Source organism: Dermacentor albipictus, chromosome 1 (genome assembly GCF_038994185.2).
Source record: "Dermacentor albipictus isolate Rhodes 1998 colony chromosome 1, USDA_Dalb.pri_finalv2, whole genome shotgun sequence".
Taxonomy (NCBI): domain Eukaryota; kingdom Metazoa; phylum Arthropoda; class Arachnida; order Ixodida; family Ixodidae; genus Dermacentor; species Dermacentor albipictus.
In genome coordinates this window covers 251078241-251105916 of record NC_091821.1, presented here as the reverse complement: position 1 = coordinate 251105916, position 27676 = coordinate 251078241, and the positions used below count along the sequence as shown (strand labels likewise).

The 27676-nt window shown below is 46.5% G+C and overlaps 1 protein-coding gene across 1 annotated transcript in view; it reads right to left on the bottom strand.

Moving 5' to 3' along the window:
• Window positions 1-27676, bottom strand: part of LOC135900843 (uncharacterized) — a 715897-nt gene that overhangs the window by 42735 nt on the left and 645486 nt on the right. The window contains exons 21-30 of the mRNA XM_065430427.2: window positions 20221-20483; window positions 19194-19339; window positions 16271-16523; window positions 9533-9714; window positions 7873-8599; window positions 6969-7121; window positions 5876-6105; window positions 3483-3736; window positions 1267-1475; window positions 966-1091 (exon numbers count right to left, since the gene is read on the bottom strand). Of these exons, the coding sequence (XP_065286499.1) occupies window positions 966-1091; window positions 1267-1475; window positions 3483-3736; window positions 5876-6105; window positions 6969-7121; window positions 7873-8599; window positions 9533-9714; window positions 16271-16523; window positions 19194-19339; window positions 20221-20483 (2543 nt within the window). The remainder of the gene's footprint in view (window positions 1-965; window positions 1092-1266; window positions 1476-3482; window positions 3737-5875; window positions 6106-6968; window positions 7122-7872; window positions 8600-9532; window positions 9715-16270; window positions 16524-19193; window positions 19340-20220; window positions 20484-27676) is intronic.

The following is a 27676-nucleotide window of genomic DNA, read 5'->3' as shown; positions in this document are numbered from 1 at the left end:
TACGTTTCATTACACTCACACACCCCACTTTGGCCGTAAAAAAATTAGACTATTTTCTCCTAAGGTATTCATTGCACCTTTGATTTCAATCGAAGAGACTCTAGGTTCAGTTAATGTCTGGAGATAAAGAGTCTTTGCGGTTCCTACTTGTGAAGAACCTGTGCTCTTATTACAAAAGCAAGCGCTGTTTGGAAGTAACATTTTATTTGAGTTTAAAGCGACTGGCATGAGAACCGCGATTTACCGCCACTTCCTTTTTGTATTTAACCTCTAGAACCTTCTCTCGGAAAAATTTCCCCTCGCAGTTAATGCACTATCCCCCCCCCCTCCTTCCCCTCTTACTTCGCATCAATTTTCCGGGGAAAAGTGTCCAACCATTATGCAAGCAAATACGGTACTAGCGTACAAATAGTTGTCATCATTAATCATTTCGAGGAAGATTACACAATCGTCGACAAAAAGATGAAATGTTGAATGAAAGAGCGGAGGGACGTTAACATAAATTAGTAAATAAAAGGGGTCGAAGAGCTGACTCCAGTGGTACGTCCGAGTCTAGCACAGTAGGCGACTAGTTATGACCGTTAGCTGTTACATGCTGTACTCGAATGGTGAAAGAACATTCACACCACTTTAGGTGATCGGTGTCTACATTAGGCAGGTTTATTTTGCAGTAGAAAATTAGGACACACTTTGTCGGAAAAAATCACTAACATATAACAAAATGCAATCAGCCTAGGATGAGGTATCTAAAATTCAATGCGATTTATTTGTGAGTAATACATGTGTGAATTGGATCTCACATGAACATGATTTACGGAACCTATGCTGCGCTACCGTGAAGTTCGATTCGCGGAAGCTAACCAAGTTCCTGAATAATCGCGAAGCACTTTGACAGAGTTCGACGAGGTACCGCGCCAACGCCATGTCGGCACCACATCGAACATAAGAACGAAGAACAGCCTCACCGTATTCGCACCGGGCGGAATTATCTCCGGCACGAAAGCGTAGTTGTCCTTGTCCAAGAGGTATCTCGCAAAGCCTTCGAAAGACAGCAGATTCTTTTCTCTGAGGACGTTATCAGGCTCATGTCGCTAGAGTAATAAGGAAAGAGACGATTATAAACCAGTGAACCTTATTCAAATGAAAGTTGGCCGATATTATTGCCAAAACGCGTCTACCGTAGCGACGTATGTCCTTATTTCACTGTTTTCACAGAGCATTGAGTGGTAATGTGATTGATGAAGATTGCAGTAAAGCCTGAATTACCTGAATAAGCCTGATAACCTCTTCCTCAGTCATTTCTTCCTTCTGGTGAGTCGCCAAAAAATTCCTGAAATCAGCACACTCCAAGACGAGCCTTTTTGAGCTGTCGACCCCGGCGCAGTTGGACACGATGCTGGCGGTGGCAATGGCGTCACAAATCTTTTTCTGTTCAGGGTCCACGTACTCGTACTTGCTGGTTCGCGTCAACAGTCCTAGAAAACGCGGCAGCGGATACAATAGTTTACATCTGAAAAGAGCCTTTTCACGACGAGAAAGTTCGCACTTGTTTCCCACCTTCGCGGCCCCCTTCAGAGGTTTTCGCGGTGCTTCGTGTCAAGAAGGTGGACTTTTTTCAGCAAGGGAGAGCACACGGAAAACTGCCTTTCAGTAACGCGACTACCCCAATGGTTTATTTTGCATTTGGTGACGTACTTGTGAACACACTCTGTCCTTTCCTACAAATAGGCAGCCCAATGGTGACCTTCATCTCCCATGACGCGGTGCAAGGCATTCGGGCACAGGCTAATCGCCGAAGTTTAATGACTGAAACAGAGGAAATGGCTGGCAGGAGTGTTCCGGGACCCCTTTAACAGTCGTTGGGCATAAAGCTCTGGTGAGCTTAGCTCTGCACCGACGGCGTATACAGTCTATTTAGCGACACGAACGCAGGCCGTATAAGATTTCCCACCAAGACGGTGGTGTGTTCTGTGCAGCGCCATACAACACCAGTGCGGGAGATACGTCGTTGATATTTCGAAATTTATGCACAAGCTGCAACACAGGCACAGGACACGTTGTTATACTAACGCTGCCTGTTGGAGTCGCCTGTGAAAAACACGTTCACAGGCACGTGTGTGAAAGCGGTAATCAAATATGTAGTTTCTCCACACATCCAAGTTGAAGGGCAGAAGCGCGCAATATGTAACCTTATAGTAGCTAATTTGTTCAAAACACGCTGGCGGGCTAGTTGGTTAGAATCCATGATAGAGTGTATAAGCGCGACTGAACGAGGACGTAGGAAGAAACAGATACACAGACACAGCGCTGTCTTTGTGTATCTGTTTCTTTCTATGTCCTCGTTCAGTCGCACTTATACTCTCTATCGTGGAGCTGATTTGTCTAATTTGTGACGATAATGACCACCGCATCAGGCTGTGTGAGTGCACGGGGTTTGTGTTAATGGATTAGAGTTTAGGACCTGTATTCACGTAAAGCCACCACGCTAAAATTTCTCGCAATGGCAGACGAACAGCAATTACGAGCGAAAAGCTTTGTGAATTCAGCACATGACACCGAATCCCAAAGCTTTTTGTTCATAAGTGCTGTGTGCCATTGGCAGACCGCGTTTGCTGATAATTTGTCCAGCATCACGGTCCCAGGGCCGGTATCTACGGGCCCTGGGACCGTAGATACCAGCCCGTATATAGATACCGAGCCTCTGAACAAGAACCACACATCTGAAGCTAGCAGAAACGCAAACATACTAAGATTGGTCGCACCAAACACCAGCCAGCTTCAAAGGGGATATTCATAACATTCATCCATCCACTCAACCTGTGTACCGTCTTCAGCGTTGCGCACCCATCGACGCCAACTCGCAATATAGTTTATGGCTGGGAAGGCGAAAAATTGGACAGGGTGGTGATTTAGGCGACTTGGTTATTCCTAGAGGAATTGCTTAGCGTTGACGGCAAGGACATAAGAAGGGACACAGCACACACGAAGCGCTACTTTCAGCTCATTTGTTTCGAGACAGATATCCTCTTACATGCAGGACATGGTATGTGCACATTTTTTCCTCCAAGTAATCAATGTTCTGTTTGATAGAAAGAGGGAAGCCATGCTGGCACAATCAGTATGTCTGATCGCTTTCTATCAAACAAGGAAATCGATCACCTGAACAATCCGATTACCTCAAAGTTCAGGCGAACAATTCCAAAACATTTCAATTGAATGAAATCACGAAAAACCGCAGTCTGCACAAACTACACAACCCGCCTCATTATTTAGTTTGAAACGTTTCCAGGCGCCGAGGAACAAGAGGACGGTGACAATGTTTCACTCCATTCTTGCCCCGGCATTACTAACCACTTAGCGCTTCCACATGGGAACATATGACGATAAATCAAACATTGCAGCTTTTGCATGTGCGGCAACTTGCTTAGAGTACCAACGTATATGATAAAGAACCACTGACACCGTTTCCCTTGCCCACTCACCAAGCACTTTCGGTCTTGTCCTACAGGATCTTGGTGATGCCATTTCGTCAGCAGCAAGTTCGCTGGCTGTAACTTTGGAGTTGGTGGCTACGCTTTCAAAGATGTCCTTCAGGTCCTTGCGACAGCGCACCATAAAAGAGCGAAACAACTCAGCGAACTCAAGGAAGTTCATCTGGCTGGAGTGAGTGATGGTGGGGCGGCTGAAGAGAGATGAGGCTTTCGAAGTGCTCGGCGTTACTTGGAATGACCTTTCCCTGGAAAGCACGGAATGTGACGGTCAACAGAGTCGCCAAGAAAAACCAGGTTGCAGTGCTCCGTACATGTGCGCATGCAGAATGCTGCAAATGCTGCAAACCCGGGGTTCTTTAATGTGCACACAATGTACGGCACGCGGGCGTTTTTGCATTTCACTCCCATCGAAATGCGGCCGCCGCGGCCGGCATTCGATCCAGCGCATTCGGGCTTAGCAGCGCAATGCCACAGCCACTACACCACCACGGCTGGTAGATGAGCTTTCTGGCACATGGAATACTTTTCAGCTTCCTACATAATTTTTTTCTTTTTTAATCAAAGCAGATGAGGACATTGATACTTCTGAACCACAAACAAGGACATATTTTACTAAGCGCCACGACGATTTTTCTTACGCAGCCGTTGTTATTACGCACTGAGAAGGGGACGGCATTTATTAGCGACCGCCGTGTCATGTTAACAAAAAGCCGTGCTGATGAACTGTTGTTGATTTTTCCCATTTTCTTTTCTCCACCACACCGCCTTTTTGTGCCGCGTGTGTCCTGGCGGTTTACGGTTTATCGAGTAATAGTCGATAGCTGGCCTAACGGCCGAATTGGGGGCTTTAACAGAAGCACCAGTTCTGCGGTGGCCTTGAAACAAGGTTGCGATGGCGGAACACGTGTGATACGGCCGAGTTCATAAGTGCAATAGTCCCTGCCGAGGTTTACGAATGCTAGTACATATACCCATCGCCTATATCTCCATTCTCGCACATCACGCAACTCGTCAGTCGTAACGACGTTCTCGTGGTGTGCGCCGACTGAAACGTAATTATTTTGAAGAATCGCTTATGTATGAGCGCTCATTTGCACCGCGTACGACTGAACCGTTTTGTGTGGAACCGGGAACCGTTCTTCTCTTTTTCGGTTCCGGCTAGGTTCGAGTTAAGGCACGTTCTAAGAATATCGGTTCGGGTTCGGGTTCAGTTCCGGATAAAATTATGGTTTGGGTACGGTTTTCGGTTCGACGCCCTAATTATGATGCTATGTTTATTGCTAGCCTTTGTTTGCTATGTTTCGTGTCACAATTTCAACTTTAGTACATGACACTGCTCCCACTTGCATAAATAGTAACGCTCAGCGAGTGTGAAACCATTTCGAGGCGCAATTAGCACATGTAAATGTATGCACTTGTCATAAATGAGGAAGAGCCCAAACGTAGACAGGGTCAGTTTGCACTGTTTCTCATTTCTTCATATACGAGGTGATCATTTCTAAGCTTCACGGAATTTTTAAAAGTAGCCTGTGGCAGATAGCATAATTCTTGTCCTTGAGCTGGATTATTTGAAGAGGCGGGTATGAATAGCTCGAGAAATCGAAACACATATTCAACTAATGAACAAAAATTCACTAAAAACTTCCGAATTAATTAATTTACGGCACATATCGAAATTTACGAATTGTGGCCGGTGAGTTTGCAGTACGTATTCACTTGAAATGAATTGCCAGAATGACACCATTTCCGAGATATGTCCCAAAGTGCCGGACGAAATACATGGGCGTTCCAGTGACTATTTTGCTTCAATGCATAAAAGAGCGTTTGGGTCAAAAAAGTAAGTAGAATGACCGTGCGCTTTTACGGGGAGTCTGATGGCGCATATCTCCAAACACATGTCATTCTCGAAATTATTTCCAAGAGTGGATACGCCTTGCAATCTCACCAGCCATAATTCGTAAATTGCTACACGTAACGTAAAGAAATTAATTAAAATATTGATTAGTGCAATATGTGATTTGGTTTCTCGTGCAAATGAAATCGCCCTCTCTCAGTAATCCAGCTCAATGATTAGAATTACGTTATCTGCAACAGACGATTCTTAAAGATTCGGTAAAACTTAAAAATGATTACCCCTATATACCAACTAGCCACATCGCCATCTCGTTAAGTCACACTTGACGTAGAACAACCGACGACCAGGGCAACAATCTCCAATGAAAAACCTTATACATTATACGTTGATTACAAAGATTTGGCGGGGATTTTAAAGCGAGCTCTCGATGCTTGTGCATCGTAGATTCCTGGTTCAAAGTGACGAAAACTGAGGCGGGGTGTACTGCCCGCCGACCAGAGGCGTACTATATTCAAGCAGTGTGGCTCACTTGTATCCCGTAGCGAGAGGCGTCGGGTGGACAAGTGGGATGCCACCTTCGGTGCGGTTGAGGTTCTCGCAGGACGAGGAACTGCGCGACACGCTCGTTCTATGCGGGCTCGACTCCTGAGACCGAAGCTGCGGCGACGACTTGAGCGTGGCGCGGCGCTTTTTGATCGTCGGACTCTTCCTCGACGGGCCGGCGTCGTCTGTCTCCAGCAGGCACTTTGGGCCCACATCCTGTAACACGAGCCGCGCGGTTCCGATCACGTCCCGCGCACGATGTTCGCAGCGGGTACGTTTTCGTTTCAACGTTCCGGCCTCCCGCTACCGCATACCGACGACAACCCGACAGGCGAGAGAAAATTAAACCAAATAAGACAGTTTAAGCGAGTAATAATACACGTAGTGCGGATATATATATATATATATATATATATATATATATATATATATATATATATATATATATATATATATATATATATATATGAGCCTAGCAAACCAATGCTAATGATTTCATTTGACATATTGCTCAATGTTTCTTTTTTTTGTGTGTGTGTTGTGGTTGTTTCTTTAAACATTTCAAGTGCCTCCAAGCGCCTCAACAACAAATGTTCTGTCTTGTTGGCATGGTGCCTGAAGGAGTAAGAACGCAAGAATAATAATAAAAAAATACGCGCTATAAGATGGCCTTTTTTTTTCTTTTCGCAGATGCCTTCACTGTGTGGTTACGGCGTTTGAATTGAATTTTCGCTTCGCGCTTCCAATCCAGGTGTTGACGCAAACCACATATCCCATATCTCACCCAGAAAGTTGTTTTGGAAGGTTCTATGCAGGAGGTTTGCAAGACCAGGGCAACCATTTTGAAGTGCCAGGCTATGTGTATCTTTATGCGTGCATTGGTGTGATGTAAGTAAATAGAACTGTTATACTTGATTCATGCAATAACTACACGAAGTATACCTACGGTATTACAAACGAAATATCCACAAAACTATAAGTATCAGCGAAGAAAAATGTTGTCGTAGGTTTTCCAATGTATGTTCTCCCTAACCCCCTTTTGTGCAGCAATAAAGACAATATGTCGGTTGGAAGTTTACCCGAACAGTTGCTAGCGATGTAGAAGACTTCTTTTTCCTCAGTTTAGTCGTACTCATTCCAAAACTCGAAGCCCTCTTGAATGCTGAAGATGTAGACTCGACTGAAGAACTGCTTCCTAGGGAATTGAGCGTCCATTTTCTTCCACCGAAGACCTGCATCAAAGACGAGGCCCAATAAGACATTCGATAGTTTCTATGAAAAAAAAAAGAAAAAGAAGAGAGAGAGAGAAAGTCGAGATTTATCAGTGAGTTGTCCGGATAAGTCATACTTGCTAGCAAAACGAAAACACGGTACGCAAACACAAAATGACAGTTCTGTTGTTGTCGCAATTAATAAAAACCAAGAAAAATTAAACAATGTACTAAAGAATACTATATCCTAGAGCGCGGAAGTGCTCCCTTTTGTTGTAGATTTACGGCTGCCTGAAAATTATTTTAGAGGCAGTTGTGGCAATATATTTACGTGCGGCTGAGTGCGCGCGAAGGAAATAATTAAGAATTATACAAATAAGACCTGTAACATTTCTTCGTTTCTCGGTTGTCTTTGATTCAATAGGAGCAAAGCTTTCACATCGATTTAAGGATTTAGCATGCCCCATGAGTAGGACGTCCTATGATTTAACCTATACATGAGGCGAGAAAGCTATGCCTGCTGCTGCATTTACGAAGCGCAAGCTGTTCTTAAAATTTTTCCCAATAAAATTGAACCTAAATGAACTTCCCGCTAATTTAGGCGCAGAAGAGCTCGCAAGATTCTAATGCCCTATGGGACATGTAGAGAGCCTATACTAGGCGCAGTCAGACCCGTCAGCAGTGTAGGTGATACTTAGGCCAAAATTTTGCGCGTCTGCTGCTAAGAACCCCGAGACTCGACGCTTTCTGAGCGCACGAAAGAACAGCGCACCTTGATCGCCTCGGCAGGCGTCGGGCCAATGCAGCTCTGCTCGCGGAAGTACAGCTGGAGGTAGCTCTCCTTGAGCCAGTGGATGCGTCCATCGCAGAGCTGACGCTGCTGTTTCAGCATGGACACCAGCCGGCGCAGGCTGTCGTACCAAATCACGGACAGGAAGTTCGGCAGGATGAACTCCAGCACGCGGTTCTCGGACAGCCCAACGCCGAACTTGAACCGCAGCAGGTTCTGGTCGCTGAACGAGTCTTCGAGGCCGTGGCGCTTCGCCACGGCGGCGACCTCGATGGAGCTGCGGCACAACACTATCTCCTTGACGACGTTGAGGTCGAGGAAGCCCTCTTCGAGACTGGAAAGGTAGGACTCGCCCGTGTCGTACTTCTGGCTCAATCCGAGTGGCACGTTGTCCTCGATGTTGACGCTGAGCGCGTAGTCCTGCGGTCCGGAGCCCCGGAGCGCGCTCCATGCCGGCTTGCACCAGGTGATGGTGGCGTTGCTGCGCTCGAGGCGCACGTAGCAGAGCGAGGAGCGCGAGCCGTCTTCCTCCCAGTGGACCATGGTGCAGCCGTGGTGCAGGATCTGTAGCTGGTGGAAGTCGACCCGGTCCACAGTGAGCGGAACCATGCTGATGTGGTGGTCGTTGGCCAGCTCCTGGATCGGAATGTAAGCCTCCGGGTCTTGCAGGTACAGGCTGTTGTCTTCCTTGCAGCTGGTCTCCTCGCGCCTGCGAGTGTGGCGACGCCTCATGGACAAAACTCTTCTCGCATCTCCCGTTGAAGGGACGGCAAAAGGTGGGAGGGATATATATATAGGACACGTATGCGGAGGACATGTTTGAGACAGTAGCATAGCCGGAAACATTCATCGTGGGATATGCTTCCTACGTGTGGCATTCAAGTGAGGTAGAGGCAAAAATTGTGCTTACTTAGAGATAGCGGACTACATTTCTCTCTACGTCTCCGCCGACAGAATATCGAGGACACCTCGCCCTCCACTCCTGGGCTGCACAATGTGCTGGCTATTTGTACTTGCATGTTTGTTTGTTCTACAAAACAAGACGTCATGCCAATATACCATTCGCTGAACGCTCTCATATGGAGGCTTATCTAGAACAACCCTTGGCTCCTCGCCTTCCCTCCTCTCCACTCACCTCGCACGCGCAGTTGGTAATGCAAGATTCTGCAACTTCTGTTAGATTACTTATTTTCGCACGAACCATCATGCCTATATCAATTGAAGGAGCTACGCTGAGCTCATTGCAAAGAACGGAACATTTCACGTTAGTAGGTTCTCACTGCACTTGATTATTGCTTTACTGTATCAACTGACGACTTTGCGGTCAGTCCCTGGAAAGAAGTCATATGCTGACATGTCGGACCGTATGAAAAACTTGACATTCCAGCAAAGCAGGTTATTTGTAAGCCATTGGTAGAGCTACAGTCGCAATATCTAAAAAAATGTTGACCTCAACGGAACGAATTCACAGTGCGAAATGGACAAGGTGACAATTGACCACTGTTTGGTAACCGTGGTGCACTTATTAGTATACGAGAGCGTCAAGTACAAGCAAAAACAAGGTTTCTTTGTCCTTCGCGCACGTGAGAAGTGGCGACTGAAGCTAAGACTGAAATAAAAGAAGCAAACATACTGCGCGTACCTGACTTCCTTGCTGTTGATGGCGACCTGAGCGAGGGCGTGTTCCCTACACTTGTAGTGATGATGGAATGCTTTAATGTCGTCGAGGACACGATGTGCCTGGTGAATCTTCTCAACGTTGATGATTCCCCCCACCCCGATGCGTGTCATGAAATGATCTTCGCCGTGGAAATCGGACACAAACTGGAAGGGAAGAAAAGAAAAGGCTTAGCATGAAGCATGCAGCCCTAATAATGCTCCCGCATGCTATAGTATCCTCGGAGAATTCGATTTCTGAATGTTGGGCTATGTGAGCTGGCCATTCTTCTGAATAAGATTGCTTTTTGTAACTATTAAATCACTTACAATGCGGACATACACAGACCATCATTTAGTGGCCTTTTGAAGATACTGTATCAGGGGCCAATCTGACAAAGCTTTTCGCTCGCAGATGCTGTTTGCTATTGGCCGACTGTTTTCGCTAATAATATGTTTGAAATCATGAGTGTTTGGCCTCTGCTATTATTCTAAGCTGTTTGTAAGGGCAAGTGCCAGTCAATAGTGATGTTGGACACATTAGCGATGGTGGCCAGTCAATGACAAACAGACCTAACAAATACAAATATCTGTGTATTCGATCCTTGATCACTCATGAGCGCGAAGACGTCTACTGCATTGATCGGAGGCATAGGCGTATGCAGCGGGGAAGGGGTGGGGGGCACTTGCTCTCCAACTCTCAAAAGTGAGAGTTGGAGCCGCAAAGTATTCCATTTGCCCAGCCCTCGCTCACTTTGATAGCAGGCACTGTCGGCTGCACACTATCAAATACACCAAAACGAAAGCCGCAACCAAGTTTTCTTTCAGAATGGAGGCCACGTAAGTAATGCTTTCTTTTATTACGCGTCCCCTGGTTGCGCAGCGAGGATTGCATTTCGTGCCTCGCCGCGAAGCACGAGACGGGCCTTGCACGCGTCCACTGCGGAGGAGAATGCCACCGTGCAGACCCCGAGTTTCCCGCTCGCATCAGCCAGAAGTTCTTAGGGTAATCTAACCATCCCCGAAAAGAAAAAAAAAACAACAACGAAAGAAAACAGCGGATCCACATGAAGTGTTATAATATTCCGGTTCATAATTGTTCACCATGCGTAACTGATAATCTGATCTGTTAATTATAAAATTAACTGCCACTCCATTTAGATATCTGTATATATGAAGAGAGAGAGAAGGGGGGGGGGGCGTCAGAGGGCTCCCGGCCCCCCTTGCTCGTGTTCAAACAAACCCTCGTGAATACACGTCAGTCGGCCTCCGCTGAACGTTGATGATTGCGGCTGCTTTTTTTTACGTCTGTCATTTCAAACGTCCTCTAAATTGCCTGTTTCAGTTCCAGAACAAACCACTGAGCCATTTAATAACGCCAGCGCTTCGCTCGGGCACCGACACTGCCGAGCGTTGCGAGCAAGGTGACAAGTAGGCCCGTGCTCCGCGACGGCTCATATCGGCGGGCATGCTCGGCCGGCGCCACACAATGGGGCCTCCGCTCGGCATCAGCGCGCGTCCCGTAACGGCACCGGGAAGCACGGCGTTTCGGCGAAGCCATAACGCGTCGCCTGCCGAGGCGGCGGGAGGAGAGGAATAGTTTACACAGCGCAGTAACGCGTCTCCCTCAACGCCAGCCGCGCTATGCGCGTTCGGTACTCGAGACATCCGCCAGCCGCGCGCGCCCAGTCCCCACGGCACGGTCACGGAAGCTGTGTGAGCCGCGCAAACAAGCGGGGAGATACACAAACCTGCACGCTACCGACAGACAAAACAAACGAAGCAACGGTGTAAATACACAAGCGCATGACCAGACTCAAAAAGCAGAGTTGCCAATAAACAAAACCAAACCTGTATAAAAACACGACAATAAAAATATAGAATACATACAGGACATCAAACGCAGAATTTTCCGCGTAACAAGCAAGCAAGCAAGCAAGCCAGCCAGCAAGCAAGCAAGCAAGCAAGCAAGCAAGCAAGCAAGCAAGCAAGCAAGCTTTAATAGCCCTGAGAGCTTACAACAAAACAAACATAACAGAGTGTGGTGCAAATAGAAACGAATAGTAGATAAGCAGACCGAGGGGCGCGCCAGAATTTACAAATGTATTCGAGCATAGGCGGGACGGGCGACGAAACAGAAACGGACGCACGGACAGACCAAACGGAAGCGACGGTAATTTAGCGGAGACGTCTGAAGGAACGACCGTCTCGCCGGACATTTCTGGACGATGGGCCATCGTATAGACGAAGCAGAGAAATAGTCTTATCTCACTGTATTCTTTTGTTGCTTTGTTTGCGTTCGCACCTCTGCACGCCGGTCTCTCCCTGCTCTCTTCGCTTTCCCTCGCGCGCCTTGCGGCAAGCGCTATATGATCGGAAACACAGCAAACACAGTCGCGAGAACATATCGCTTTTGCACGTTGCAGCGGGCAAACCGGCAAGTATTTTGTGCCTTAATGTCTGCCGCTATCCGCTATAGCGGACGCAAGAGCCGGTGCCAGGTGCAGGAGAAACCAAACCAGCAGAACCACGACGGCCGCAGACCGATTACCATAAAGACAATCGTGCGGCACCCGGCATTCGCGCATCATTCTGCATCGACTCCTTTTTGCCGTCATTTCCGCGCAGCCTCCAACAAAGGAGCGAGGGCTCGGAGAATGCTCGCATCCAAGTGGACGCTTTGGTGGGAGATTGTCGTCGACAGCTGCACGATGGTTACGTAGTCACTGCGATCCGCTGGCTCAGAAGAAAGACCGCGTGGAACACAAAGGGGGTGGCGATAGTGAGCACACGCGAGCCGTTGACGTTCGGGCCAACATTGGGACGTTCCCTGCGCTCACGCTTGCTTGTCTAAGTAATTATTCGGGACGGCTGAAACTGGCAGCACAGCTCAGGAAAACTACCGTGAACACAGTTTGCCCACAAAAGTAAATAACGAAGCACAGGGATCGCTGGGGTCGCCGAAGGCCTCAAATTGAAAGAATTCCGTCGACGCCAAGCCGGCCTGACGGGAAGATAATGGCTGTGCTCGGCCTGCGGCAACATCCTCGTATGTCATCGAACGGAGGCAAATTAGTAAAACGTGGTCTGAAGCATCCTGCTGCTAATGGACACACTGCGAGTTATAGTATAGCTTGCGGCTTGCGGAATTTTACGTTGGTGTATGGTAGCAAAATGCTGCACGTAAACACTGCATAAAATAAAATCTATTTAACTGATGAAGTTTTACGTTCCACGCCAAGACTATGAGGAAAGCCATATAGGAGAGCTCTGGATCATTTTCGACCACATGGAGTCGTCTACCGTTCATTTACACAATTCCGGACATTGATGTTTTTGCCTGCTACCATCATTGTAATGCAGCCGCCGTGGCTGGCAATCGAAGTAGCAATCTCGTACTCAGCATCAGATATATATATATATATATATATATATATATATATATATATATATATATATATATATATATATATATATATATATATGTATATATATATATATATATATATATATAATATGATAGCTGACATGACTTATGACAGCTAACATGCTGCTCTGCATAGGGAAGGGGATAAATGGTTGCAGAGGAGAGTGAAAAAAAGGGGGGAAAAAAGAAGGCTTAGTCGGAAAGCTTCAACCAAGGTTCACTTCGTGAGATATAGAAAGGCCTGAATTTTTCGCCACTGTCTCACCCGTAAATATCATTATCTGGTTTACTCAGCAACAGAACGTCACTAGACGGTGAGCCACCCCTGAGGTTGGACACATTCGAGTGTTAGCTAGTCGAACAATCGCAATTACTACAGGAACCACGGCCTTCCACAGCACCGTCTCTGGCAACATGCATATTGTCTCGAGACACGTATAAAATGCGGTGCGTTATCAAACTAGTACCAGCAAACCATTTTCGATTTCTCGTGCATGATAACCATTGTAGGGTGACAGTGAAAAGAACGCCGCGGCGATGACCAATCTCGGACGGCACATAAAAGAGCTTGCGCAAATACGGGCCCTGGTTAGTATAGTTTTGCCACGATCAAGGGGTCCGGATCCACAAAGTAATTCGCACGATAGACCGGTTTGTAAGAATAGGCGCTGATCAACTTTGACGGTGAACATGGCATTGGCGAAGATAACCCGCCAATGGCGAAAACGTCTTGCGAACGGAAAGCTTTCTAGATTCGGCCCAAGAATCCGGGCCTTATTCGTAGAGCAGTTTGTACATGCTACCCTGATTCGTAAGAAGAAATGCCTCCGATTAAAAAAAAAAAAAAACAGCTCATAGGAAAGAAAATCTTCGTGAGTTCGGCTCCAAGATTCACAAAACCGTTTGTATGCATAACAGTGGGCGCCGCCCAAACGTGATAGAGGACGGGCTCATATGGGGAACCAGCGCTGGTCAGGAGGCGCTACGACAGTTTTGATGCATAACTAAAATATGCTGACACCGTCCGCTAGGAAGGCTACGAAGATGGCACGAGATCTTTAACGATAAGAGACGCGCGCCTGTATCAACGTTTGGATAGCCCGATGCGCTCAGGCAAGTTCTGTCCACGGCCATGCTCGTTGCGTTGTGCGCATGCGCTACTACGTCCGAGCACGTCGGTTCCCTATCATGCTAGTAGCCGTGAAAAGTGTGCCCCAAGCTGATCGGTGAATTCGCCGACACGAAATCGCTGTATGTGCTACTGGAAACTGCGTCTACCGATCACTAGGCTGTGTGTTACGGCGCTGCTGTTGGCACGCGAAGCTTCAGCGCTGGTTGCCAATATGAAGGAGCTATAACCACGTGGCCGAAGGAAACGCTCTGCGAATCCAGCCTCGTTACCGAGCCGAATGTGCATTCGTAGCAACCTTCCGTTACCCTCGCGCGCAGATGCTTTTAGCAGAGCGTCGCGTTCCACTCCGCTAACATTTGACGCGCTGATAGCACTGCGAGAAACTGCGTAGATTTCACGTGTTTTCATATAAGCGCATCTGCTGGGACGCGAATGATGCGGTATCATCTCGACGGCAAAATAACCAGGAAGCCACCCTCATGCTCCGCTCAATCGGCTTCACAAATAGGAGCGAGGGAATTGAGCGCTCCACGTCTCGCTGCCGGCATGATCGAGCGTAGTGCGCCTGCGTATACTACATGTAGCGCTCGCGTGCATTTCGCTATAGCGTACGCCGGTCTGAGCGGAGCGGGCCGCAAGCGCTCAGCTAAATACCCCCGTTCATTTCACGGGTGGCGCGAGCGGTGATGACGCAGCGCATCGAGTCGGCTCCAAGTGTAGCGTCGCGCGTGGGCGTCGGAAGCTGCGGCTGCAAACGAGACGAGCTCCTTGTTTCCGCGCGCGCTTTCCGAGCGACGCGTCGCAGGGTTCACGAGCTGCGGCCATGCGGCGCGCAGTTGCCGTTCGATTTTGAGTCGGCAGGTCTCGAGACGCGCGAGCCACGCGTATACAATGGCGATAGAGAGAGAGCCTAATCTGTAGTGAGAGGGTCAGGGGCTTCTATAACACAAATGACTCAGTACCTACACTATATACACCGCCTGAATCCACGCACAGGCACCTTAAAACAATCTAAACGTAAACGGTATATTTTATGCTTCGAAAGTCTTCTGAATTTAGGCATTCACAAGTCTTCGAAAGCATCGGTAGTATATGCGGGCTAAAATTAAAGCAGTTATTGCTTTACTTATTTCCCGCTTTTCGCGGTTCTTTGCTTGCTATTGCCGTTAGCTACTTAGCGCTTTGGCACGATTTAGTTGCCCGCCATTGTTCGTAATTTCAAGACGATTTGTGTTCTTTTGTTTACTACATGTAACTTGTTCTCTATGAGAACGCTTCTCGTTCCTTCTCCTAATTTATTTACTATAGCAACGTATAATTTCAACCGAATGTCCGCATCATTTCGGGACGGATTGATTGATCAAGAGTGAAAAATGGGCGAGTATAGGTATGGAAGCATGGCTAAATTTAGAGCGCGAGCTACTAGAGCACAGGTTAAGGCACAAGAAAAGTCAGGACAACAATTCTTTTTAAGCGCAAAGTTCAGACAACAATAGAAGTGGTTGAGGCCCACGAGATAAAAAAAAAAGGGGGGGGGGTAAGGATGTTTCAGTCATGCTGTTATTGCGCTTCATGACACAGAAATACCTTTTCTAGATGCGAGTTGACACGTGTGAGTTTTTTTTTTGTTTTTCGCCGTGCTAACACCGACTAATAGTAACCGTTTTCTTGTTTTCTTGTCTTCTTAATTTTTTTTCTCTCTCTTTTTATGACGTTTGATAAAGTAGGACACGTCCAGTTTGTAAAATCTTTAACGTTTGGAATAAAACTTTCACTTGCAAGTAGCGCCGTGTCCCGTCTTTTCTTGCCCCTTAGTCAGCGTCCTAGTAGTTCGCGCTCTGAATTTAGGATTGACTGGTTACCCGGACCGTTGTGATGACGGAAACCAGACACATTCACTTGCTTGATCGTTTGCACTGAGCTGACATCGATATTTAGGTGGATATATGTCCGGCTTGCTCCTGAAACGCTTAGCACGTGCGCGGTTCAGCGCGGTTCACAAACATTAATTCATCCCTGAGTATACATTTCGAACAGGCTTCACTTTCAGCACGTCCCTGCTACCCTTAAACGTTGAGGGAAAAAATAAAGCAGGAGCACTTTCCCCGCTGCATGCGCATATACACAGTGTCGATAAACAAAGAAAGCAAGTCAAGCGCACTTGCCTCGATTTTCTTGGCTTTTTCCGAGGGCAACACGACGAGGCTGGGCATGCCTTGGAGAATGGCGCGCAGGTCTCGAAGGAACGTGCCGAAGAAGGGAATGACCTTGGAGTGCGGGATGTTGAGCGCCCTCTCCACGGCAGCCCGGTACTCTTCAGAAGGCTCCGGATTCAGCAAAGCCTGGCTGAGGAACTCCAGCACCGGAAGCTGGTCCTTGTCGGACAGCGACAGCCAGAAGGGCTTCAGCTTCTCGGACCTGCGCGGGCCACACTCGCTGCTGCTGGTCAGCCCTCAAAAGAATCCCCCCTCCGCGTTCGTTACGTAACGCGCGTGACGTAAGCGGGCGTGGGCAAACGCGTGTGCCCCTTTGTGCAAACAAAATAGAGAGAGAGATCTCATGCGTTGTCTGGCTTCGCTCTTGAGTGTCCAGTTACCTCCTGCTCGCTGACCAAGGTTCGAACAGAAATGAAGTAGGCGCTCTTTTTTTGTTTCTTTTGTAACTGCGGCAGGCGCGTTTATTTCTTAGAACGAAGAGAACAGAAAGGCAAGCTAAAAATGCTCTTCCTTTCGCTGGAGGAACCCGTAAGAGTGCAGCGACTCCCATCACGAGCTGCGATTTATGTGGTACTCGACGCTTGTGAACATATGTTTCGTCATGTATTGTGGCAAAACGAAGTCGAAACTGCCAAAGAAAGAGTGGTAGGCAGCACGGGCGTCGACAACTAAGCGTGTATTTCATTACTTTCCCGCGGCTCAATCTATACAGGAGTTGGAGGAACAAAAATTAAGGCAGAGCGCGCGACTAAAGAGGATGAAAAAAGAGCACTTGACCTCGTAAGCGCATCGTTCCAGTAAAAAGAGAAAGCGAGATACTCAAATATAACACAAAGTTGGCATCGAACCCCATGGTCGGCGGAGTATATAGCCAGTCAAATGTTGGAAAGAATCGAGAGCAGTGCGAGTAGGTACAAATTTGGAAGACTAGAAGCAGCGCAAAAAAGGACGACGGGCGGTAAAAACAACACAGGCGCTGACTCGCAAATATTTTTTTTTTAGGAAAGATCATTATGTATATATAAAAGAACACGCAGGTGCCAGGCAATGCAAGAAAATGAAAATAAAAGAAGAACTCCAGATCTTACTTTGGTCCCTGTCTTCCATTCTCTCTCTCTCTCTCTCTAACTTCGTGTACATGAACTCGACGCGAGCGGGTCGGGTCAGAAGTGCTCGATGCGACCGCGTGCAATTACATGCATCAAGCGAATCGGGCGAGTAAACCCAGCCCTTGCAGGTGCTTCACTCTACTTCCGGGACGCTATATTGTTTTTATTGGTCAAGCTCAGCGCGCATAATTCGATTGAGATTCTAGTTTATTTGCCACGAACAGCTTAGATGTGGAAAGAAGTGGACGCAACGGGAAAATTATGAAGAGAATCTACCCATGTGCTTCAGTCTAGACTAACATTCAGCGCTATATTAGCGACATTTTGTTTATAGCCTATAGATATTATTGTGTGCGTGGGCACTTCCTCTGGTTCACCCTGCTGCGTCTATCTCTTTCTACTTACAATTGCCTCAAATGATACATCTTGCAACCACTACGCCAGATGTCGGATGAGTGACATCTTCCTAAAATCAATTGGATATGCGTGAATTCGGCCGACTCGGCACCATAGTCAGCATGAAGGTGTTTTAAGTGACTTGAGACGCCAAATGATAAATTTCAACAAATACTGCCATCGACACAGCACACTGCAAATAGGTTAAGCTGAAAATGGAAGGCAAAGGCTTCAGGAAAATTCGGAGACGCCTGCCTGAATTGAAAACGACATAGAAAGGGGAATAGGCGCTAACACGCCAAACGCCTCAAAATAGCCCGGGTACGAGAACAGCATGAGCGATTAAACAGAGAACAAACAACAGTTATAGGGAGTCCACCAGGGGCAATTTTTGGCGCATTCCAACAGGAGACAACGGGTCGAAGCCTTTTTGCGGCCTTCAGGTCACAGCGCCAACTGCGCTACGTGAATTGCCCGCCCTCCACGCGCTGTTTCATGCTAGCATGATAACTTTCAACATGCTAGAATCAGCGGGGCCCGCATTCAAAACAATTTTCTCACACTACAGTTGGTAGTTCGTACGAGCATGTTCCATCCAACATTGATGGTGGACGAATCATTAGCGAAGGCGACCGGCCCACGGGAAACAGCACTTACAGATGGAGCTTATTGTCAATTTGGCCGCAGGGGCCGCATTCTTAAAGCTGTGACTATTGGCTGGTTTTCGTCTTTACGAAGTTAACTAGCGTAAGAACTTGTTGTGGATAGGGACCCAGAGCCCGTATTCACAAACCTTTTCTTTCGTAAGTGCCCTTTGCCACTGGCCAGCCGCCTTAATTCACTAATTCTATGACCAACATCAGGATTGGCTCGAAATTTCTCTTACGAACAATTCTAGCGTAAAATGTTTTTGTGAATACGGGCTCAGGGCCTGTATTCCGAATAAAAAAAACTTACGCTGGGAATTTTCGTAAGAGAAAATTCTAGCCAATCCTGATGCTGGACATATCATTAGAAAGGGCGGACAGCCCATGGCAGTTAAACACTTACGAACAAAATGTTTTGTCGATTCGCCCCAAAATGATCAGTGACAGGACTGCGTGATAGTTGGAGGCAATAGCCGTGCTCACTAGGCAATTAACGCCATGAACGATTCGAAGCAGGAAGTAGGTACTACTCCTCTCGTGTTGTTATTTTCATCGCAAGCCTGCGTGCCGCCTAATATGATTTTTTTGCTTTTTTTTATTGTGGGACACATTATTCAGTGGCAAGGCTACAAGTTATGTCATTTCAGTTGTACAGTGAATACAGTGCGAAAAATAGTGACCTGTAGGTGTATTCCGGAAAAGATTCACGAAGTTACTTACTTTAGTCCAGCCAGGACTTCCATCGCCGTGTTGAAGTTTCCAATGTTCCAACAGCACATGGCGATTCGCAGAATGCACGACAGTACAGCTTTGCGGTCTTCGTGCGTCGGTTGCGATATGATGATGTGCGTCACCCATGAACTCACCTGCGATGGAAAAATAAAAAATAATAAAAAAAATAAAGGAAACGCTTGAGAGCCCGGTAGCCTCGTATGGGTGTGTGAATCATTCAAGTTTCAATGAATAAAACTAAAAAATACTGCACTGGGGTAAAAAAGTATTACGAAAGAGAAATAAGGACATGGCTTCACGAAGGGTACGCAGTTGTTCACGAATTGTGGTATACAAGAAGTGTCGGAGAAATGTTGGTGCTACAAACGCTCAGCTTCAATTTTGAACATCGAGGAAAAGGTAGCTGGCAGATGTGCAGCTTTTCACCACTTTTGTCATTTGCGAGCCCCAGAAAGGTTAATTAATTATATCCTAGAAACCCGGGCTCGTATTCACGAAAGGCTTTTGCGCTAGAATTCTTCGTAAGATAACATTTGAGACAATCCTGATGCTGGACATATTATTAGAGAAGGCGGCCATCCAGTGGTAAAGAGCACTCACGAATGAAAACCTCTGCGAATTCGGTCTTTGATAGCGGCTATTGTAACTATCAAACTGCAATCAAAGAATAAAGTCAAGGGAGGGGCGTATATCAAGCGCGCGATCTCCTGCTTAACCGCAAACGAAGGAGTAAAAAAAAAAAATTCAGACAACACAGGAGAAAACTCATAATCTCAAACTCCGCACTGTCAAATCGCTTCAGCCTTTTGCGTGTACTTTAAGACGGCTCTAGCGTACGAACTATTTTGCGAACATTGGCCATTGTACGCTAGAATGGTTTGTAAGAATAGGCGGCGGCCAATCGTGAGAGAGAATACATAGTTGTTAGTGGCATGACGGCCACGTCCAGCGTATACGATAATACTGCACCGTGTATCAGCGGCGTGCACAGGGTCGCAAAATATGCAGGGCTTACTTCATTGAAGCGCTTGATCAGTGTCTGCACGGTCCGGTCTTTGTCGCCCGCGTTCAAGGTAGCCGCCTTTCCGCTAAGGTCGACGGTCACTTGGCGAATGTAGTGGACGGGGCTGACACTGTAGAAGAGCTCGTACTCGACATCGGTAAGCCGCACAGCCACCTCTTCGGGAAAATGCAGCAGGCCTTGCAGCCTTTCCAGCTCTTCCTTGTAGATGGTGGCTCGCTCCAGACCGTGCACCGAAACCATGTTGCGGTGGCTTTCTGCGGTGGAGGCACACAGACTGCTCGTCACAACGCGTGGAAGAATAGCGAAACGACCGAGGTTAACGTTTTTTTTTTCGTCGTAACGCTTTTAGAGCGACGCTTTTAAGTGTGACGCTGTCGTATGAAGAGATAGGAGATGCCACCTCAAGGCTGCGGACGCACTCAAAAGAATAACACTGCAAGATGGGATAACCACACAGGCACACAGCGGAGGCACAGTTAACACAAACAGAGCACAATGATTGAGACACCTTGAAAGCAACTGGATATGTTACTGCAATGAGCGTTTTCAGTTTTTCTGTTCTTTTTTTTATTCCTGCGCACCAGAGCCATATTCGCCAACCATTCTTTAGCTACAACTGTTCGTAAGAGCTGGGGCCAGTCAGTCGTTTTGTTGTACGTACATATTAGCAAAAGCGGCCAGATAATGGCAAGAAGCTCTTACAAATGAATACCTTTGTGAATTCGGTCCCTGCTTTTCTCTCCTTATCATCATCATTTCCCCTTTCTCCCTCTCCTTCTGTTAACATTTTCCCTTACTCCAACGCTGAGGATCTGGCTAGAACACAGATGTGCAGGCCTATCTCTCAGTGTTTTTCTTATACCCTATCGGTCTCTCTCCAGGATGATGCGCACGTTGACACATATCTTCGGTGCGGCCTTCTCCAATGATTTTCGTACATGTCTTTAATACCCAACTGGGTTAGCATACTCCGGTTCACAATCAACCTGCAGTGCAGTGGAAGCTACAAAGCATGCTCAGGCACCGCCACGTGCACCGCATAATACGCAATAAAATGTAGTTCCATGTTTCAGCATCGCTTATATTACAGATACATGGGTTTAGCATTGTAAAGCGCTACATAAATGTATAGCTTCTAACGCCTTAAATAACTGCTTGCAATACGTTGAGCAAAACGAGAACAAGTTTAAAGCAGGAGCCAACGTTGCGACAACTGGACTTGTCTTTTTCAAGGCGACATATGCTTTCCTCAGGTACAGCTCTTCTAAAGGGGAGACGATGGGGAGACGTAAGGCGGATGGGCTAGGCAAAGACCGACAGTGTGGTAGAGGCGAACGTGGAGAATTGAAAAGAAAGGTGTGCTATTCAACGTCGGTGGAGGATTGTGGGGTAGCGCCGTTTGTCAGCCGGTCGACGTGTCACTGGAGGTTCCTTTTTTTTTTCGTAAATGGCCCTGGACGACGACGACGACGACGACGACGACGATGAGGGGAGGGGGGGATTATCTGCTACGCTGGAGGTCAGAGAAGAAAGGGGGTTAACCGTGGGGCCCGACCTTTATTAATCATATCACGAGAAGCTAACAAACAAAGACACCAAGGAAAACATAGGGTAAATTACCTGTACTTCCATATTGAATTAAAGAAATGATAAATTAATGGCAATGAAAGTGGATGAAGAAACAACTTGCCGCAGGTGAGGAACGATCCCACGTCCTCGCATTATGCGTGCGATGCTCTGGAGGTCAGAGTAACATGGTGGTTAGCGTAGCAGATGGCAATGGAGGTCAGCGTAGCAGATAATTGATACATTTTGCGGAAAAGAGACAGCGGGGTGGTACTCGCCATCAGTATGGTCCCTCACGAACACTGCTGAGGGTCGACTGCGTTTATAATACCCGCGCTAAAATGTTTCCGAATGAGCAGTAAAATTACTCACGAAGAAAGGTACGGTTAATTAATAACTCGCGGTTAACTTAAGAAATAAGTCACTTTACACACACACACACACACACACACACACACACACACACACACACACACACACACACACACACACACACACACACACACACACACACACACACACACACACACACACACACACACGCACACGCACACACGCACACACACACGTTTGCTCTCTGTTTCACACCGCTCTATTTCTTTAACGTTACGCCTAACATTCTTCGTTCCATCTCTCTTTGCGCGGTCCTTAACCTGTTCTCGAGCTTCTTTGTCAGTCTCCAAGTTTCTGTCCCATACGCTGGCACCGGTAGAATGCACTGATTCTAGGCCTTTTTTGAAGCGAGAAGCTTCACTACGCTAGTCAACACCGCACTTCGCGCGAGCCGGCGTACGTCGGAATTGCCTCCGTAAGCGTGTTCGGAGTCGGCGCAGGTGGCCACTGCCGCGCGCTATGCGTCATCGTTGGACGTTCGCCACAAGCGCGTGTTTGTCGCGGAGGCCGAATATATAACCGCTTGCCAGAGAATAGGCGTGTGCATTCAACATGGAAGGAGAAAAGAGTGATACTACAGATACAGAGAGCTGTGTTTATGGCTGTACAGAAATCGCAAGACAATGTGCCCAATAATGATGAATAAAGGAGTTTAATAATCCTGCATAACTTATGGTATATATCATTGATAAGCAGTTTGCATAACTACACAATGCACACGTATAGCATAACCATAAGCTAACCAAAGCATATCCATAAGTGAAACCGTAAGCATAACCATAGGCTAAATCATAAAGCATAACTATAAGCTAAACCGTAAGCATATCCATAAGTTAAACCGTAAGTATAACCATAAGCTAAATCAGAAAGCATAACCATAAGCTAAACGATAAGCATCACCGAACCTTTTCGCTTCGAGATATCCAGGCTTAACCTTAGCTAAGCACCAGCCAATTTTTTTTAATGATAATGGTAAGGTTCCAGTCAGGATCTGGCAATACCTGCCGTATGCACTCCCAACCCATTTTTATTCTTCTGTAAATTTCCTTCTCATGATTAGGGTCCCCTGTGAGCAATTGACCTAGACAAACGTACTCCTTGATAGACTCTAGACGCTGACTGGCTATCCTGAACTCTTGTTCTCTTGCCAGGATATTGAACACAACCTGTGTCTTCTGCATATTAATCTTCAACCCCACTCTTGCACTTTCTCGGTTAAGGTCCTGAACCATTAATTACGATTAATCTCCAGTGTGGCTGAGCTAGACAATGTCATCTGTAAACCGAAGGTTGCGTAGATATTCGCCGTTGATCATCACTCCTAAGCCTTTCAAGACTAATAGCGTGAACTCTTCTTCTAAGCATGTAGTGGCTAGCAATGGAGAGATTGTGTCTCCGCGCAAGCTTCGCTTACACCGATTCCCTCTGTGGGTTTGATCTGCATTACTTTTCCATAAAAACTCGTCTCCGGCAGCATTATAGAGCTTAAAGCGTCGGTGAACGACGCTGCATATGCGCTAATTATTCGTACACGTATGTCGTTACACGCGATTGCGGACGGTCAAGCGCACTACCTGCTCTGCTGCGTCGTCTGCTATGTTCTCCTCAGAGAAAGCGGTACAGACGTGGATTGATACGTTGCGGAAAAACGCAACCTGCGCATTGGCTCCTCTCATTGGCTCACATGCCCTGCAGCGTTCGCTGCACTGCAAATTGATTTTGAGCCAAAGAACGCAAGGCAGTTACCTGCGACTATAATCGTTATCATCCTGCGAAGACCGCTCATAGGAGTTGCCCCTGTCTTTTGACAGCCGGCTCCCCCGGGGCCTACAATAACGCACTCTTGCACAGCTTCAAGAAGGTTGGCACGCTCTAAGGTTGTTTTTCTTGATATTAACCTTCAAACGTACCTCTACTCTTGGTGGTTCGGGTGCTCACTCATGAAAATTGGTCCAGGAGAAACAACCTTATAATACATGGTGTTCCGAAAAGCGAGAGGGAAGACAGTAACACATTGACTAAAACAGTGAATGGCAATATTATCACAGTGACAATTGCCCCTTGACCAACGTAGCTAATCACAAATGTTTGAGTGTAACAGTTTCAAACGATCTGAGATGGAAGACACATCAATAACATTGCTTCCACAGCCCTGAAACGAATGCTCCACTGAAAAGACGTCTTAGACTCACAGCGCCAGAAACCAAACTAACAGCTCATGCAATACACTCGTCCTGCCTGTATTTGAATATGCTAGCCATTTCTGGTTTCCTTGTGCCTTGCAACATGTAAGCAAATTAGAAGCAGTTGAAAGGAATGCAGTAAGGTTTATTTTCAATAACTAGAGACTTAAAGACTCACCATCAGATCTACTTAATAGGGCTGGTATTCTTACACAACCAAACCGAACAAGCAAGATTAAAAGTGATGTTCCAGCTACTTCTTAACATGATAAAATGGACACTTCCAGGTTCGCCTCTTACTCGCACGAAAAACCAACACGCCATAAGTGTTCTTATACACTAAGCAAATATTCTTTTAACACTAACTGTTCCAGATATTTATTTTTTTCCTCTTGCAGTTAGACACTGGAACTCACTGAATCCCACTGTTGCGAATGAATAATCATTGAGCAAGTTTGCTACAATGGTTTAAAATGGCCGGTTCATTCTACAAGTAGCCTGACCATCTAGAATTCTAGGACCATCGACTTCATATTTTAAATTGTAGCACGCATGTACTTTTCTTCGTAGTTAGCGCACAAGTGTTTGGCATCATTATTTCTCTTCGCAGCTCATTCACAAAATGAGTGGGAATCCTGCCGCAGTGGTATCCTGTATTCCTTGAATTTAGTTTGTTTCCCTGAGTTGTGCGCCCGCTCAGTTATTAAGACTGTGTAGCTTTTCTTTGTATATACAGGAAGAAATGTAAAGTAGGTATTATTACAATTGAAATTATTGTTGGTATTTGCAATTACTCCATTACGATTGTATATTATTATGATTTATTATACGATAAAACAAATTACTTGTAGTGTATGTACGGATTTTTATATTGCCTATAAACAATATCTATATAATAAATAATATAAATATTATTTTATAGACAATATTTTGTGTTTTGAAAGATGTTTGTGTAGAGTGGGTGTATCGCATCGGTGATGAAGGCAAACGTAAGAGATCGAGAACGCGAGCTACACGTAGAAATGTGCGCGATCAACGCGGAGTATCTCAACTATTCTCGTCGTTTCGTCGTGTCGCTGCCACCTCTGCATGCGGTGAACTTAAGCGCAACATCTTAAGCGCAAACATCACGGTGGAACCTGCACTTCATTTGTGAACAAAGCGCTTGTAACGACAAAAGAGACGCATAGAAATGGTTTCCATCAATGAGTGCTTCACAAATATTGGCCTTGTGCGCTGCAACGCGACTGTAATATGCGCCTTAATTGGTTCTCCCTCTTGCGAATGTGCCATTTATTGCTGTCGCCGGATGTTTAAAGCAGTTGTTCACCAATTTGCCTCAAAACTGATGAACCCCACTTCGAGATGATTTACGTCGTATTGCTGGACTCACTGGAACCAGCGAAAAAAGAAACAAAAATCGGGACACTACAGAAACACGAGCGCAGACTGTCAACAGGTATTTAACTGGAAGACATTTGATTACATGTACAAATACAGGGTGCACGAACGCGAAAGCTCGACTTCGCGTCGCAATAAGAAACAACTGTTACAAAGCTGATACGCGCAACACGTGTTCGAATGATCACTTTCTCATTCATCCGAACATGTGGCGTCAAGCACACTGCCTTCGGTTCACGGGGGGCAATAGCGAGGACGAAAACAAAAAGGACTGTAGTTGACGAAGTTCGTACCGAATATTACAGGCCCACAAATGTACAACATATGTAAGATAACATGCACAGCCGTCACGCTTTAATCACGCGGGGTCGTGCAGAGAAGGGAACAATGCTTCGATGTTGTTCACCGGTGCAGCCCAGTTTGAACGTTGCCCAAACTTACACATTCTCGTCAACGCGTGAACGACAGTGCGCGATGCACCGTTGAAGATCCCAACATATACCTTTCCAGCTATGAAGCCTACTCGCAATAGTGAAAATGATTTACACTTGTCAAGAGCAGCTTTTCCTCGCAAAGTATATTTGCAGCACCTAAAAAGACACGGACTGACAAAGCTACGCACTCTCAGTAGTACAATAACGCACGCTTAGTTTTTAGCACTACATAAGACAGCAGACAGCCTACGCGCTCCATGGCGTAATACACTTGTTGACGCAGAGGCGCTTGTTGACGGTAGCGCTGTCTAGAGAAGATATGCGAATGAGAACCGAGAAAGCAACCCTCGCACAAGTCAAACCATGCCTAAGCTTGACCATGCCCGAGTTCCGTAGCTCGCGAACAAAGAAAAAAAGCTCTGTTCGTACACTTTTGCACCTTCGGCACACTTAAAAGCGATCCCTGGCATAAAAGAAAACAATAACAGGTTTTTTTTAATGACGCGGGTATCCAGGAATCTTGCCAAAAACACGTAAAATCCCTTACAAATACCGCTGCGCAGCAACTATAAGACGACCAACTGTCATGGCGACGAGCGCCGACGACTGCACCGCGACGCGGAAAGAGAGAGAGATAAAAGGGCTCGAAAAACACCACGTGACGGCGCCTAACCAATTGGGAGACGTAGACTTTCTCTCCTACCTCCTCTCATACTCCTCGCCGCAGCTGCGGCGGCAAGATGAAAGTATGTCGCTACCTTTGGTTTCATTCAGGGGGCTTAATCTTGAAAGCACTCTGCGAGCAGCGATAAAGTTTGACATTTTGGCTCTTGAAGTGGAAATCATTATACTCTACCAGAAATGCACAGAAATGCACATGGGAAGTTCACTAGTCACACCAAACCTAGTTCTTTGATTTTTCGAAGGCGTTTGATAAAGTGCCACAAGGAAGTTCTTACGCAATATGGCATGCTTGGGTCTTCCGTTAAAAATTATTAATTGAATTGGTGCCTACCTTCGGGAGGGGCGGCAATTCGTACATGTTCTAAATCGCTCTTCAGAACTCTTGCACGTTACTGCTGGCGTGCGCCAGGGAAGTGTTTTGGGACCATTATTGTTCTTGCCTTATATAAATGACTTGGTAGAATTGATTCATGGTGGTACCTGCATTCGACTGTTCGTGGATGACTGCGTTGTTTTTAAGGAAATCAGTAATCCAAATGATCATGCAATATTACAAGATAACCTACAGGCCATTGAAGACTGGTGGATTCGATGTGAAATGGAATTAAATACAGAAAAAGTGTACTTTTGCGTGTTACAAGAAAGACAACACCTAGCACGTTCATGTACTCAATTAACCAGCGTAACTTACATGAAGTAGATAAATGCAAGTATCTTGGTATCATTAAAAAAACTCTTGCCTAGTAATCACATATGTCGGCTATTTGTACTTCAGCGCTACGAAAA